This window comes from Dendrobates tinctorius, unplaced genomic scaffold, assembly GCF_039654945.1.
Source record: "Dendrobates tinctorius isolate UK_male_01 unplaced genomic scaffold, ASM3965494v1 ptg000022l, whole genome shotgun sequence".
In the NCBI taxonomy this organism is placed as follows: domain Eukaryota; kingdom Metazoa; phylum Chordata; class Amphibia; order Anura; family Dendrobatidae; genus Dendrobates; species Dendrobates tinctorius.
Genome location: NW_027361690.1, coordinates 91,556,652 through 91,574,047, shown reverse-complemented (window position 1 = coordinate 91,574,047; position 17,396 = coordinate 91,556,652). Strand labels below are relative to the sequence as shown.

Sequence of the window (17,396 nt, the reverse complement as noted above, 5' to 3'; positions counted from 1 at the left end):
GCCGGGAAGTCGGTCCGGGCTGATGAATGATCAACTAATGAATGACATTAGGGGACTCAGTGTCATTTAGATGCACGTGATCTATTTATAGTATCCCCTCCAGACACTTCACGCCATAGGAAAGGCCATTAGGATCACTGGCGACTGGGGATATTCGAGGCGCTATACAGGACAATGGGCTTCCTGTTTCTCAGGGCTTAAAACTTCCAAGACAATAACAGAGGAGAACCAGGGGGCCTGTCCTTAAAAAGCATTTACACCGTGTGAAGAAACGCCTGACATGACATTTAACACACATAAAGCATGTAGTTGACTTTACCAAGCAGAGGCAATAAACAACTGCTAAACACACTGGGAGCCCACTATGTGGAAAGACAAAAAAAAAACAACAAGCCATGAGGGCTGCCCCCAACTTCCCATAGTGCCATACAGCCTGAACATTATAATAATGGACCTAAGACGCCGTATAAAGCAATTTTGAAATAATTTGAGTATCAGAGGCGTCCTATCCGACGGGCGCTCCTTTCTACTCCTCTCAGATTGGGGGCACGTTCTGCTACATGTATAATTTAATAGAAAAAGATGTAATTAGCAGTGCCTCATTGGAAAGGCAAAGGTGAAAAAAAAACCTAACTAAATGCTGGCATTAGATAAAAAAAAAAAAATCTGGACCGAATCCATTAGGAGCGGGCTATACCAGGTCCTGGTGGATACAAGCTTGTGCATTCCTGCAGCTTGCAGCTCTGGGATCCGATTTTTGTAATCTCCTCTGATCGAGACTGGTCACACATATGACGTCTCACTCAGCACTTGTTCAGACAATGGCTCTCTCTCCAGACCCTTACATACATGTACATGCACTAATCAGCCATGCGAACATGTGTTTTCCACAGGAAGAGAATATTAAAGACCCCGACCCATTAGATGGCTGTTGGCTGAACGTACCACTAATGTGTATGGCATTATCAGCAGGTTCAGCCAACTTTTGTCTAATGTGTATGGGGAACTTACAGTCACATGAAGTGTTTGGCCGCAGCTTACCTCTGAGAGTAAAAGGATCGGACCCTTAAAATTCAACTGATCCTTAACTCCCCGGACGTCTGTCATCAGGAAGCCCCTATACATATTAAATAGTCATCAGGCCAATATATGCATCCTATGTGTATATCTAATTTTAGGCGGGCCACACACATTAAATAGCTGCTGGCTGAAAATAGAATTAGACTTAACGGTAATTCGGTTTCTAGGAACCTTCCACAACAGTCACCTTGGAGGATGTCTCCCCGCCCTAATGGGGGACAGGAAACACAAAGAGGTTAAATAACCCTCCCCTTCCTGCTACCTCCAGTGTTTTTTCTGGACATACTAGCATGCTGTGAGGACGAGCGACGCGTGGAGCCGGGCGGGAGGACGCAGGATCGCCTGGTGTGACAGGTAAGTAGCGACCCCCGTCCCCAGCGATGTCGCTAGTGAGATCTGCCTATGTGGCAGCTCACTAGCGACCACTTAGCGATGTACCAGCGATCCTGACCGCGTCATATCGCTGGTCGGGATCGCTGGTACATAGCTAAGTGTGACAGTACCTTTAGGCTATTCAGCACTATATTAAGATCCCAGGGGGGAAACCGACTAGGGAGTGTAAGCCGTATTCTGCTTGCAGCGGTCATGAATCGTTTAATCCAACGGTGTCTGGCTAGGTCCTGGTCAAAAAAGGAACTAAGGGCAGATACTTATAAACTTAGTGTGCTTGGAGTAAGTCCTAGCTCTAATCCTTTTTGTAGGAAATCTAGGACCTGGGCAATATTGGGATGGAAGGGGTCAGGGACCTTAGGAAGACACCAGGAAGTGTTCTTCCTTATTTTGCTGTATATGGCATTTGTTACCGGCTTTCTACTTTTTTTGAAGGGTCCGGATTACCTCATCCAATAGCCCTTTGGCCTTCAGACTGTTGGCCTCAATAACCAAGCTGCTAGATTCAATTTGCTGGGGTTTGGGTGCAGTAAGGGACCCTGGAAAAGGAGGTTGTTTTTTTTTGGGTAGAAGCAATGGACATTCCAGGGCCATGTCCAACAAGGCGCTGTACCAGCTTCGTCCTGGCCACATTGGAGCCACCAGGATTGTCGTGACCATGTCTGATCGGATTTTCTGCAGCGTCCTTGCCAGCATAGGGATCAGCGGAAAGGCATAGACCAGTCTGAAGACCCATGGATGGGCAAACGCATCCGTCCCCCGGGCTTCGTACGTGGGACCGAGGGAGAAATAGGTTGCTTTTTTTGCGTTTTGAGCATTCGCAAATAGGTCAACTTCTGGATCTCCCAATGTCAAGGTCAGAGACTGGAAGACCTCCTGATTCAGACACCACTCTCCCGGATGGACGTCTTTCCTGCTTAGGAAGTCCGCCTGGATGTTTTCCCGACCCTTCAGGTGTACCGCAGAGATGGATAATAGGTGCTTTTCTGCCCAGAGGAAAATTCTTGTTGCCACTGTCTTCAGACTGGCATACTTCGTACCCCCCTGGTGTCCGAGATATGCTACCGTGGTTACGTTGTCGGAATAGATCCGAACATGATGGTTCTGGATAAGGGATGAAGCGGCTTTTAGTGCTTCCTCCACTGCCTTCAATTCCCTTAGATTCGAGGATCTGGTTCTTATGTTCTGGGACCATTGTCCCTGGAAGTAAGACTCCACCACGGCTCCCCAACCTCTCAGACTGGCATCGGTGCAAAGTATTTTTAGGGGAAGCTGGTCCCAGTTTATTCCCCGTCTCAAGTTCCGGTAATTCAGCCACCACAAGAGGGCCGATTTTACGTGTCCTGGAAGTGGAATCTTTTTTGACAGATTGTTTTGATACTTCCTTGCATTTACCAGGACGTATGACTGGGGGACTCACGTATGTGCCTGTGCCCAGGATACCGCCTTAATACACAATGACAGGGACCCCAGGATAGACATGGCGTCCCTCGGAGTCGGTGGGTGCCCTTTGTTCTCTGAACCGGATAATTCTCTGACGAAGGTCTGATTGACGATCCTCCGGAAGAAAGGACGTCCTCTTTTCCGAGTCTAAGAGGATCCCCAGGAATTTTTTCCTTGAGGAAGAATGAAGGTCCGACTTCTGGAGATTCGGGATCCAACCTAGAGATTCGAGGATATGCAGGGTCTTTGATACGTCCTGGTTCAGCCGGGATACCGATGGAGCGACAATGAGCAGATGTCTAAATATAGGACAATGCATATTCCCTGAAGACGGATAGAAATGACTGCTTCCCTCATAATTTTCATAAATACTCTTGGTGCCGGGGATATGCCAAATGGGAGGACGTTGAACTGGAGATCGCTGATCCCCTGGTCGTGGGAGACCGCGAACCTCAGAAACTTCCTGTGATCCGGATGAATTGGGACATAGCAATAAGCGTCCCTTAGGTCTATCATAGCCATAGCCAGCCCTGCCCAATAAGAGGAATTGACGATTTTACTGACTCCATCTTGAACCTCCGGTATCTGATGAAGCGATTCAGGGGTTTCAGGTTTATGATAAGCCTGTGCTTTCCGGAGGGCTTCTTCACCAGGAATAGGCGGGAGTAATGTCCTCTGCCTATTTCCTTTTGAGGTACGTATGAGATTACTCCTTCCCGTAATAGATCTTCTATCTGAAGAAGTAGAATCTTTTGGAGACTTGGGGACTGTGCAGGTGCAGGGGTGATTCTTAAACAGTGGGGGGGGGGGTGTTCGAACTCCAGTTTCAGCCCAAATTGTATAGTATGCAGGATCTACTGGTTCGAGGTCGTGGCCTGCCATTGGTCGAAAAACAGTGAGTCGACCCCCTACACGGGTGTCACTGTTTGTCCTGGAGTTGCTGAGGGGCAAGGATGTTCTTCCCTCTACCCCCCCTGTGGGTAGCTCCATCGTCCCGTCTTGCCTTTCCCTCTGAACTCCTTCTGGGAGGACTGCTCTCGTGCGGGACGAAAAAAATCTTCTCTTGGCGACTCTCTGCTCGGGTAGCGATTTCTTTTTGTCGGAAGCCGTCTCGAGGATGTCATCCAAGACTGGCCCGAACACGTGGTGCCCCTGGAAGGGGATGGCACAGTTTTGTCTTAGAGGTGATGTCACCTCCCCATGACTTCAGCCAAAGGGCCCTTCTAGCCGAATTTGAAAGGACTAAGGACCTTGCTGCTACCCACACCGTCTCTCCCGAAGCATCGGCTAAAAAGCCTGTTGCTTTTTGGAGGAGGGGAAGGAAATCGAAGATTTCTTCTCTGGGAGTACCCAGAGAGGTGTTCCTCTAACATACAAAGCCAGAAGAATAACGATCTGGCGACGCAAGTGGAGGCTACATTTGCTTTGAGCAAATTCGTAGATGCTTCCCAGGATTTTTTAAGGTGACTTTCTATATTGCGATCCATTGGATCCTTCAACGAAAGGAAGGGACGTCTTTCTAGTCACTTTGGAGACCTGAACATCTATTTTAGGGATTTCCCAAATAGACTTGTCACCCCTCGAGGGGAAAGCGTTTTTTAGTTCTGAGGGTACACTATGTGCTTTCTCAGGGGAGGACCACTCCTGAACTATCAGATTTTGGATGTTTTCATAAACTGGAAAGTCCTTCCTACCTCTGGGTTTCAGCCCCCCCCAAACATCTCATCTTGGACTGAGAGCGGCACCTCCTCCTCCTCAACCCCAATGGTATTTCTCACCATGGAGACCAACTCCTCCATATCCTCTGAGGAGAAATAGTATTTTTTTGCGTCGTGTTTGGAGGTGGATGCGGAGCCCTCATTTTCCCAAATGTCCTCTGACCCTGAGGTACGGACTTCTCCCGAATCTGAATCGGCTTCCGTAGGTGCCCTTTTCCTATTTTTTGGGGGAGGGCCTAGGGTCACCGAGGTCTGGGCCGCCATGGAGGACCCATGGAGGTCCTGGGGCGCCATGGAGGTCCGCCATGGACCTCCTGCTTAATGAGAGTTTTTATGCTGTCAAACAGGGAGGGCTGTTTGGTGCGCAGAATGTTTTGTGTACAAGGTTGGCATAGCATTTTATAATCAGAAGGAAACCTGGCACCACAGATACCACACTTGCGGGGATTTCTTGGGGCAGAGGCCTTGTCTTCCTGCAAGGAGAGAGAGAAGGCTTGCTCAGACCAGTGCCACCAAAGCTTGACAGTTAAGGAACCGGCCCTGCTACTCACAGTAGGAGGGGGAACGCTAGGCTCCGCAGGTGCAGCTGTCGAGGGTTTGTCACCGTCCGTGTCAGCACCAGTCACTGTACAGACACACTGCGCTTACCTGGAGTCTGTGGCCCCATTATATGGGCGTTGCAGCGTTGGTCATTTCGTACCCCTCCTTCCTCCAGGTCCGTGGAGAGGAACCTGTCGCCCGACCCCTGCTGCTATTGCGTCCCCCAGGTGCCCGGCGCGCGATCCCCATCCCAGGAAACGCCGGAGGACGCGAAACGGAAGTGCGCGCTGACATCACTTCCGGTTGGGAGCCCGCCCCCTCCGACGCGCGCAGACCCGGTACAGCAGCGTGGGAGGAAGGAGGAAGCCGGGGAGCTAGCAGGAGGACCCCGGCTGCACTATACCGCCCCGCTTTACCCCGGAGGGCGCGGGAGGGGCGGACAAGTCCCGAGTCACACCGGGAGATGGAGACGGGAGCAGCGACATGGAGGAGGAGAGGCGAACCACCCGACCTCGGCTGCCCAGTGCTGTAAGTATTTAGGAGCTCTGCTCGCTGGCCACGGCAGCCCCTCTGTAACCTCCTCATGCCCCACTGGGGGACAGGAAAAACACTGGAGGTAGCAGGAAGGGGAGGGTTATTTAACCTCTTTGTGTTTCCTGTCCCCCATTAGGGCAGGAAGACATCCTCCAAGGTGACTGTCGTGGAAGGTGACTGGAGAAAGATAGGTCGGCTGAAAGATCTCTCTTCTGGTCCAACCTCCACCTTCCCTGAACGCATTCATGCTCGCTTCAACTGAGTGTGCGTGTGTTCTCAGTAAAAGAATGCCTCTGATGATAACTTATCCTGAAAACAAAAAGAACTGGGTAGTTAAAGTCCAACTACTCAATCCTCATTTCCTCTAAAGTCTGCCGTGGGGGTGGCAGGGAAAGCGACATGGCCCCTATCCACATCAGTATGTTCGTTCATCATTTAAGGTTTCAGCCAGTTTAAGTAGGGGTAGTCTTAAAAAAAACAAAAACAGAAGTCGGCAGCATACAGTTGATGAAGGCTGTACCTTCCTTCAATGTAATGAATTGAATGTATTGCGAAATGTTGCTGCATTTCCTTTCCTACGGGATCCCCAATAATCAGGAATATATGCGGCGGCGGCCAGAGATTCCATATTGCAGACAGGGTTGCAGTCACCTTTACGTTAAGCATTTTGTGCACTGTCGGTGTGGGCAACAACGAACCGCAAGTACAATCCTGATCCTAACTCATCCCTTGTCAAACATGGTCTTCCTCCCACTCCTCTAATGGCTTCATGCTGTCTGGACCTGTCCCCATAAAGAATAGGGATTGGCTCAGGCATCTCTTTGTGATTGTATTAATAGATCTATTAATGTCATGACTGTTGCAGATAATGGAAGTTTCAGTACTTTCTACTAAAATACTAAAACTAGTAATTGCAACATTGTATGGTCAACCTTGTCATTAAGTAGAAAATCTAAGTAACGTTACTGGAGCCCACACACTCGGAGGCAACAACCGAAACAGGACATCTGGATGTACACCAACTTTAAAAAAGCTGCACTACATATACACAGGTAGCACTAAATAAAAGGGATATCATATTTTTAAATGTTTAGATACAGGTGTTATCACAGACAACAACCACCAACACGGAGACTGATATAAATACATGCAATCTCATCTGACTTCTATGTCCCTTTAAACACTTTTTGTGAATGGAAAAGCGATCACTCATTCCCACACCGAGCTGCTGCTGGCAAGATTAGATCATTTGTTTAGTCTGTTATTTATCGCTTCAATCCCGTATAATTGCACATTTTCCTTGGTCGCCAGAGAATAAAATGGTTGTAAAAAAATATAGTTGGCATATTGGCAATATATGTATTATGAGAGACACACTCTGGGTTTGAAGCCTAAACCCATCGCACTATGCCAACAAATCTAACCATTAGGCGACTAGGTCAGGTTAATGTAACAAAACAATTAAATAATCACTGTCTATGTATTGAGAGGAGGCGACCTCAAGAAAGGTGAGCAGAGGGGAGGCCTGAACAAATAGTAGTCAAGTCTTGGAGCTGGCCACACACTTTAAGCCTACTTTCCTAGCCCTAACCTGTTCAGAGATGGTCAGGTCAGTACAGAACACCTGCACTGCTTACTCCCGTTCTGCGTGTTAAAGGGAACCCGTCGCCAGGTTTGTCCCATTATGAGAACACCTTTCAGCTCTGATATGCGGTATTATTCCCCCAATCTGGCTTGCAACAAAAGAAAAACACCTTTTGTTATACTCACCTGAGGAGGAGTCAGGTCCAATAGGCGTCACTGGTCCTTTTCCGGCCCCCACTTCTTTCGATGCGGTCTTCCTTCTGTGCTTCGTATGTGGATGACATAGTACGCGTCATATCCACAGTGTTCACCGCCATCACACTCCTGCGCAAGCATATTTCTCTGCTCTGACCAGGGCAGAGCAAAGTACTGCAGTGTGCATGCGCCAGGAAAGGTCAGAGAGCCCCTGTGCATGCACACTGCAGTACTTCACTCTGCCCTAGGCAGGAGTGCAATGTCACGGAACAACGAAGGACAGGAGGGCGGCATCAAAGGAAGAGAGGTGCCAGACCAGGACCAGTGACTGACACCCACTGGACATGACCGTCCCCCAGATGAGTATAATAAATGGTGTTTTTCTCGTCTTGCAGGCTGGATCGAGGGCAGATATAGAGGATATTAGAATGCTGTATATCAGGGCTGAAAGGTGGTGGCCATATCTCATATGGGGTAAACCTGGCGGTAGGTGCCCTTCCTAAAATGAGCAGTGTAAACACTGGGCACATCCATAGCAGTTGAGATGGAGACTGTGGAGCAGTCCGGTCATTAACCACGACCATCATCTTCTGCTTATATGCCAACAGCAATCAGCACATGATTATCACAGGCAGTAGTATCTCCTACACTTATGCACGTACTGAATGTATTTTGCATCTAGCAGATATCAGGGAGAAAGAAGGGTGTTGGATGTTCACAATAAACATTGGGCATACCTGAGACATCACCAGCAGTGATACACAGTGAACTTGAAGCATCCATTTCAGTGTATGAATCAGAAAGATCTGCAAAAAGAAGTAAAAAGTTAAGTTCACCAAATCATCCAGCAAATAGAATAATCATAAAGGAGAGACAGGGCAAAAATATTAAATATAAGAACAGAAGGTCCTGTAATTGTCAGACGCAGTTGAAGTGTAAACTACTGGCTCAGTGGTTAGCACTGTTGCTTTGCAGCGCTGGGGTCCTGGGTTCAGATCCCACCAAAAACAACATCTGTAAAGGAGTTTCTATGTTCTACCAATGGTTCAAACATAAATCACCTTGTCTGGTGGGTAGTGTGGTGGGTAGTGTCGCTTTACAGTTGTCCCAAAACTGCCAAATATCTTGGGGGGAAAAAAAGGCACAAGACAGATGGAATATTGATTTCTATCCTACTGATCCTAAATTCACAAATCTAATCAATATTACCTGACTTTTTCATGGAAATGGCAATAATAGGAAATATCCACCATATTCACCAAGGTGAAGAAAATCCAAATGTATCCGGAGTAGACTATCTATTTGCTCCAGAGAGGTGGCGAGGTTTCGGGGATGCTTCCCTTTTACGTGACGTGGCGTTTCTGCCTATACTGTTGCTCTCAGCAGCGAATAGATGGTCTACACTGGATTTCTTATTATTGCCATTTCCAAGAAACGGTCTGGATAATATTGACTGTGAATTTTGGAAAAATGGACCATTGATTATATCCGATGTGTCTTATGCAGTTTTTTTTCCCCACATTGCACAGGTTTCCTCCAAACTCAAACTGATTAAGAGCTATAGATTGTGAGCCACAATGGGGACAGTGATGACAATGCCCGTAAAGTGCTGTGGAATATAATGGTGCTATATAAACAAAGCATAATAAATACAGCACGGTGCTAGCTTAGGCCACCCTCCAGCCCGATCAGGACACTTGAAAAACCACATTTTCAGGTCTCCATGAAGTGTCAGTTTACAGTAAGAGCCTAGCTTCAATTTCATAATTGTCAAAAAAGCTCTGCAGGATCAGTTTTCTCTTGGATCTTCATGAATTTTGAGGACACCATTGATGTATGGGGTGCACCAGTCAGGTGTGCAGTATATTTGACGCCAAGAATAGCACTACAGACCACAGTATTTGTCAAAATAAGAACCTCAAGTAGAGCCTAAATATTAGCAGAACCCCTAAACCAAAGCTCATTTTCAATCTTGAAATATTAAACAAAGTAATTTAATTTGGGAAGGTATAAAACAGGTCATCACACAGTCTCGGGTCATGGCAGGTGCCTTTTATGCAGCATCATTAAAGTAGGTGTAAGCGTATATGCAACACCAATAAAATGGTAGATGACAATCATTATAAAGCTTCAAAGAAGGCAGCCTATAACTGCTAAAAATCTAATAAATGCTACACATTAATTTCAACCATGTTCTCTATGTGGTTTCATCAGTGTAGACTTATTGGATGGTGAAAGGATTAACCCTCCTCTCCTTAAGTTTATGAAGGTCTCACACCTGGATCCACCTGCAGACATCTCCATGCTTAGATTATATATTCATTTACAGTATCAATGTCTGACAAATCAGGCCTGCTGAGCGGTAGGATCGATTTGTTACCAATGATAAATGACTAGCAATATTAGTCACATTATGAGTATTTGTCTATGGCAGGCAAAAAGGTTTTTCTAAGAAGAGAGGTTTTCGAAAGGCCTACTCATGTATATAAGGCTCTTCTACAGGTGTCTAGAGCTATTGGTTATCTATATTTATTACTGCAAGTAAATCATCAGAAAAACAAACAAACCCTAAAAGGACCGAATACCATGAAATCCATACAGGCGGAACAATAGATCCTCAAATATATGAGAAATGATATACTACAAATTAATCTACTTTCAAAGCAATAATGAGTAGTAGTTCGCAAGTAAAAACCTTTTTAAAAAAAATAGTATTTTTACTCTAAAGTCCTGATTCAGCAAACTGTTTAAAGGGAATCTGTCACCCATTTTTAATGATATCATGTAAAGATATCACCCAATTGTGCATCCCATAAGGATTCTATTAGGAATTTTGATTCCCCCGACACCGCACCTTTGATGCATAACTACCTTGAAAAATACTGGCGCATGCGCAGTACCGATTATGTTTTACCCACAGTTGGGCAAAGCATAGTGCGCAAGAGCCGGAGGTCTTTTCAATGCTCAAGCGCGGAAAACAACAGCATTTGTGATATTCACAGATGAAGATTACGGTCAGCAAGCCGAGAGGCGGGGGGATGAATAAGCCCCGCCCATCGGACCGGACCACGGCGATTTCCATACATCTCCACCAAGATAAAAAAGGTATTTATGCATCAAAGGTGCGGGGGTCAGGGGGAAACAAAAGTCCTAATAGAATCCTTATGGGACACACAATTGGGCGATATCTTTACATGATATCACTAAAAATCGGTGACAGATTCCCTTTAAGCGTAAAACTCTTTAAAAAGTCGCAATTTTTTTTCCACAATGTAAAGCAAACATTTTACGACTTTTGTGGTCATGCTACTTCCTTTCATCGCTGTCAAAATATGCGAAGCTGATGAGGAGTCGGGGTGTGGCCATGCACCATCAAATTCATGAAACATGGGAGGCATTTCTTAGGTCAGAAATGGTACTAACTAGCAACTAACTGGAGACGCACGCCAGTGATAAGTGACGCTGAGCCCATTAAGTGGCGTGTGCCTCCTAATTACTTTGAGAAAGAACATATCCGGGTGAAGTGTCAAATGAGGCGCTGCTGATAAATATTTTCAACGAATATTTTCCTTGAAAATGTTACTTTAGCGGGTTTACAGAGTCAACGTGTTTCGAGGTCAAAGCAGGACAAAAACCTTGTTTTCATGACTTCAGCACGTCTTATTACTGCATGCCCATTATTAAGAATAGTGCACAAAATGCCAGTCTTAATGAATCAGGGCCTATGAGTATGTGCACATGGCGTCTTTAGTTTTTAAAGCAGTAGACACTTTAGGAACAAGTAGGAGGCAAGAAACTAGTAGAAGCAGAGAAGGTTCATGCGGTTTATATTATAGGTGGAACCATCACCTTCATTCTTCCACCAACTGATCGGTACAACGGAAATCCCGTTCTGAGGGTGCCGCAGCAGCTGATTCATCTTGATTCCTTCATTGTCCGTTAATACAACCCCAATAGGTGAAGAATGGGGAACTGCTCAAATAACACGGTGCTCCTCCCTTGGATAAGACCCTATTTGCACTTGGTGTCCCCTCTGTTTTCTTCATTAAACAAAATGAGCGGTCAATGAAATGCCAATGGATCATTCTCTTCCCAAATATCTATCGAGGGACAGTCACGCATCTCCCTTACAGATTAGATTGGGGCACAGTGATCTGCGGCCCGCGGGGCACTGGCGGTCCTTGGGACAGCAGAAAGGCTGATTGAGGAGCGTGCCTGCGCCCATTACATCTTGCCATAGTTTGCCAGAACATAGCATGTCGGATTGGAGAAACATCTTTCCCACACTGTTGGATAACTGCTGGTAGGTGAATTTGGAGAGAATTTTTTTTTTATATATCATACCTGACACTCTGCTGCAAAAGGTCAGTCAGTATTCATATTGTACTTTGTGGCTTTTTAACCCCTTAGATACTGCAGTCAATAGTACCAGTGGTATAGAGATGGTTATTTGAGGGAGTGGGCTAACTCTAAGCCTATCTGTACCCCACAAACGCAGGGTGTCAGTAATTGCCAATGAATGGCCTTCAAGTCAAGAGGAATACGCAGGGTCTAACAGGCAAAGTGTCAGCGCATGAAGAACAGAAAAATATTTTGCCACTAAAAAATGTTTTATGGAAAAACGAAGTAAACAAAAGTAGGTTTGGTATTGCCGTGTTCAAAATGGTGCAAGCTATATAAAAAAGCAGTACAATCCATACAATATAATGAACACTATAAAAAATGGAAAATGTAGCTTTTTCATTACACTTACACGCAAAAAAATTTTTATTTCTATAGTGCCAGCATATTCCACAGCACTTTACATTTTAGAGGCGACTTGTACAGACAATACAAGACATTACAGAATAACAATCACATAAAACAACAGATACCAAGAGGAGTGAGGGCCCTGCTCACAAGCTTACAATCTGACGAAAAAGGGGAGGCACGAAAAGTGGATGGTAACAATTGCTTTCATTACTTTAACCAGCCATAATGTAAGAAATCGAGTGTTCATGTAATGCTGCATAAACCGTTCACCAAAAGTACAGACAGAGGGGCTATTAAAGGAAACCCGTCACCAGGTTTGGCCGAAACGAGTTATGGCCACCTCCTTTCAGGGCTTATGGGTCTGATGGGTGTTGCAGGTCCTGGTCCAGTGCCTCCCATTTTCTTGCAATGCTGCCCTCCTGCTAGCTTCACAGGCTCCCCGGCATCACACTCCTCCGCAGGCGTACCTATCTGCCCAGTTGAGGGCAGAGCAAATTCCTCCAGTGTGAAGGCGCTGGGCTCTTTGACCTTTCTGGCACCTGCTCACTGCAGTACTTTGCTCTGCCCTCAACAGGGCAGATAAGTACGCCTGAGCAGGAGCGCGATGCCCGGGAGCAGGTGGGGAGGACACAGGGAAGCGTCATCCACATGAAGCAAGCAGGACACCATTGCAATAAAATAGGAGGTGCCCGACCAAGAAGAGAGACACCTCTCAGCGCCCCACAGGTGAAGATAATAAAAGTTATTTTTCTTCTCTTGCAGGTCAGACCGGGGGCTTATTTACAGCATTATAGAATGCTGTAGATAAGCCCTGAAAGGTGATGGCTGTAACAACTATCGGTCAAACCTGATGACAGATTCCCTTTAAATGCATAAAGAGTGTTAATGAAAAGTGATCAAAAAGTCAAATAAAAAGTCATCTCATCCCACAAGACGTGCAGTCTATCAACATCAATTTTTTTTCGGACTTGCGAACCATTTACCCGGCCAGGTTTGAGAACTCTGCTTTAGATGGTCGGCTGATACCACTGAAATCGTCAGGTCCGGTGAACTTTGTCTAATGTGCAAAGCGGACTTAAATCATTAAAAAGTTTAGTTAAATAGATTCCTAGCACTTTATGGGGATACAGAGAATTGCTGGCCTGCAACAAGAGAAAGGATAAGAAAAGGATAAGAGTGTCCACAGAGAGTGAAATGTTGCGTTACAAATGGATGACCATACTTGCATGGAGTACTTTAGATGAGGTAGCGGCTCTCCCTCCCAACTAATGGAGAGGGGAACCAAAACATGATGCCCATATACGATTTGAGCACATATGATTGGGAGTCTATTAATGGCACAGCCTTTTTAAGAGTGGTCCTAAGTATATTTATGCCAATGAAACATGTCATGAGAGTCCAAGAACCGGCCAGAATGGACATCTCCAGTAAAGCAGAATAGTGCAACAGTGATCATTATCACAGCTTTCGATGCATTATATGGGCATCGTTGGATCTGTATGTACTAGCCCAATAAGTTTAAGTAATGATGTGAAAATTGGTGAATGAACTTAATCATCAAACAAAACAAAAAAAGTAGGAAAATCCCAACAAACCTGTCAGATATCTAACTTATTCATCAAAGAGAATAAAGGGCGGAGAGTAATCCCCAGCCAGATGTTCAAGAGAAGACTGTATAATCCAGGTAAATGCAGTGGTTCAGAGCGATGTCACCAAGTCACCAGTGGCTCCCCGCTGAGCGAGCGGCACTGCCTGCAGGGTCTACATCCCCTCCTCCTGTTACACCCACCCCCTCCTTTTGTCTGTAGCATGTAAAATTTCAACTGCCCTGACCACAAAGCAGGCTGAAACATGGTGCTGGAAGGATAAGGTTACACGAAGCCTTTAAATGCTTCATAGTTACCATACTTAATTACCCACATTAACATTCTTGAAGTTGTTTATTCCTGCAGGTTTCCTTCCTTCCTCCCTCTGCTACTGAAGCACAAGAAACTTTGTTTTAACAAGTTACCCACATTGTTCCTTCTCCATTAACAGGAGGAAAGTCTTGCACAAATAGGAGTGCTGAAGACGAGCAAATGTTGGGACTTAAGTAGCTGGAAACTAAGAAACAATCACTACTAATTCTTAATATTTACAGTGGTGTATTACGGAAACGACCGGCAGTGTTCAGTAAAGGAAAACTCTGGCACAATCCAGGTGTTTCCAATGTGAAAATTAATTAGGGGATCAGATTCCTAATGAACACACAATATTAATCAGCCAGCACCCAAAAGGGCGCTTAGGCAGCCATTCAGCAATTAGCAGAGGTGATAATGCTGGGTGCACAGGCCATAAGGGCTTACTCATGTGACGGATTTTGCCATGATTTTCTGCAGTTTTCATACCTCTACAATTTTGCAGCCATTTCTAAGATGACATATGAATAAGGCTAGTTTCACACTAGCATTTGGAGGCGCAACGCAAGCTCAACGTGAAGCCCCCTGCCTCGCCTCCTCCGGTCAGCTCCATATACGGGCGCAGGCCGTGGCTTGCGACCTGCGTACCCTATCTTTAGCATTGGGTACGCAGGCCGTGTGCAGGTATGCTTTTGTCGGCGCATGCATCCTTTTGACGCTGCGACGACCAGCGCCAGACGCAACAAAAAGAGCAATCATGGGAGAAGAGCCTTGGTGAGAGAGGTAAAGAAGAACCTCAAGATCACTGTGGCTGAGCTCCACAGATGCATTTGGAAGATGAGAGAAAGTTACACAAAGTCAACTATCACTGCAGCCCTCCACCAGTCGGGCCTTTATGGCAGAGTGGCCTGACGGAAGCCTCTCCTCAGTGCAAGACATATGAAAGCCTGCATAGAGTTTTCTAAAAAAAAAAAAAAAAAAAAACACATGAAGGACTCCTAGACTATGAGAAAGATTCTTTTGTCTGATGAGACGAAGAAAGAACTTTTTGGTGATAATTCTAAGCTGTATGTGTGGACAAAACCAGGCACTGCTCATCACCTCCCCAATACAATCCCAACAGTGAAACGTGGTGGCAGCATCATGCTATGGACATGTTTTTCAGCTGCAGGGACAGGACGACTGGTTGCAATTGAAGGAAACATGAATGCGGCCAAGTACAGAGATATCCTGGATGAAAAAGTCTTCCAGAGTGCTCTGGACCTCAGACTTGGCCGAAGGTTCACCTTCCAACAAGACAATGACCCTAATCAGACAGCTCAAATAACAAAGGAGTGGCTTCCGAACAACTCTGTGACCATTCTTGACAGGCCCAGCCAGAGCCCTGACCTAAACCCAATGGAAAATCTCTGGAGAGACCTGAAAATGGCTGTACACCAACATTCACCATTCAACCTGACAGAACTGGAGAGGATCTGCAAGGAAGAATGGCAGAGGATCCCCAAATCCAGGTGTGAAAAACTTGTTGCATCATTCCCAAGAAGACTCATGGCTGTACTATCTCAAAAATGGTGCTTCTACTCAATATTATTATTATGCATTTATATAGTGCCATTTATTCCATGGCGCTTTACATGTGAAAAGGGGAAATATAGACAAGTATAATAAACATGTGTAAGACAAGGGACACACAAGTACATAAGGAGAGGGGACCCTGCCCACGAGGGATCACAGTCTACAGGGATGGGTGAGGATACAGTAGGAGAGGGTAGAGCAGGTCGTGCGGTGTTTCAGTAGACCGAGGATCATTGCAGGCTGTAGGCTTGTCGGAGCAGGTGGGTCTTCAGGTTCTTCTTGAAGGTTTCCGTTGATGGTGAGAGTCTGATGTGTTGCAGCAGAGAGTTCCAGAGTATGGGGGAAGCACGGGAGAAGTCTTGTATGCGGTTGTGGGAAGAAGAGATAAGGGGGGAGTAGAGAAGGAGATCCTGAGATGATTGAAGGTTGCGTGCGGGTAGGTACCTAGAGACCATGTCACAGATGTATGGAGGAGACAGGTTGTGGATGGCTTTGTATGTCATGGTTTGGGTTTTAAATTGGAGCCTCTGGGCAATAGGAAGCCAGTGAAGGGCCTGGCATAGGGGGGAGGCTGGGGAATAACGGGGAGACAGGTGGATTAGTCGGGCAGCAGAGTGTAGGATGGACTGGAGTGGAGCCAGAATGCTAGAGGGGAGGCCAGAGAGTAGGAGGTTGCAGTAGTCGAGGCAGGAGATAAGAGCATGTACTAGTGTTTTTATGGTTTCGTGGTTGAGGAATGAGCGGATCCGGGAAATATTTTTGAGTTTGAGGAGGCGAGGCTTGGATAGGTTGTTTGAAAGAGAGCGCGGGGTGATCCTCGACTCTAAGGCACCGAGCGTGTAGGACTCGGGAAAGAAAGCAGCCATTGACATTGATGGAAAGGTCTGGTGGAGGGGTAGAGTGAGATGGGGGAAAGATGATGAATTCTGTTTTGTCCATGTTCCGTTTGAGAAAGCGAGCAGAGAAGAAGGCTGAGATAGCAGACTTAGTGGGATTTCAGTCAGTAAGGAGGCGAGGTTGGGTCCAGATAGGTAAATCTGCTTGAAATCTGCATAGAGTTGATACTGCAAACTGTAGGATTCTATGAGCTGCCCCAAGCCAAAGGTATAGATGGACAATAGTAGGGGTCCTAGGACAGAGCCTTGAGGAGCACCAACAGACACGGGGCGAGATGAGGAGGTGGTGTGTGAGAGGGAGACACTAAATGTTCGGTTGTTAGGTATCATGAGATCAAGGATAGGGCCAAGTCTGTGATGCCAAAAGATGAGAGTCTGTAGCAGGAGGGAATGGTCTACGGTGTCGAAGGCAGAGGACAGGACCAGGAGGAGGACAGAGTAATGTCGCTTGCTCTTGGCGGTTAGTAAGTCGTTAGTGACTTTAGTTAGGGCAGTTTCAGTTGAGTGATGCGGTCGGAAGCCAGATTGTAACCGGTCAAAGAGGGAACAGGAGGAGAGGTGGGAGGACAGTTCTAGATATACATGCTGTTCCAGTAGTTTTGAGGCATAAGGGAGAAGAGATATCAGGTGATAGTTAGACACAGAGGATGGATCAAGGGAGGGCTTTTTGAGGATGGGTGTAATTGAGGCATGTTTGAAGGATGAGGGAAAGACACCATTTGTAAGTGAAAGGTTGAAGAGGTGTGTTAGAGATGGGATGAAGACTGTGGCCAAGTTAGGGATGAGGTGAG

General features: G+C 46.2%; 1 protein-coding gene across 1 annotated transcript in view; it reads right to left on the bottom strand.

Annotated features, from left to right (window-relative positions):
* Positions 1-17,396, bottom strand: part of SMAD6 (SMAD family member 6) — a 104,901-nt gene that overhangs the window by 10,590 nt on the left and 76,915 nt on the right. The window contains exon 3 of the mRNA XM_073568905.1: positions 8,222-8,290. Within this exon, the coding sequence (XP_073425006.1) occupies positions 8,222-8,290 (69 nt within the window). The remainder of the gene's footprint in view (positions 1-8,221; positions 8,291-17,396) is intronic.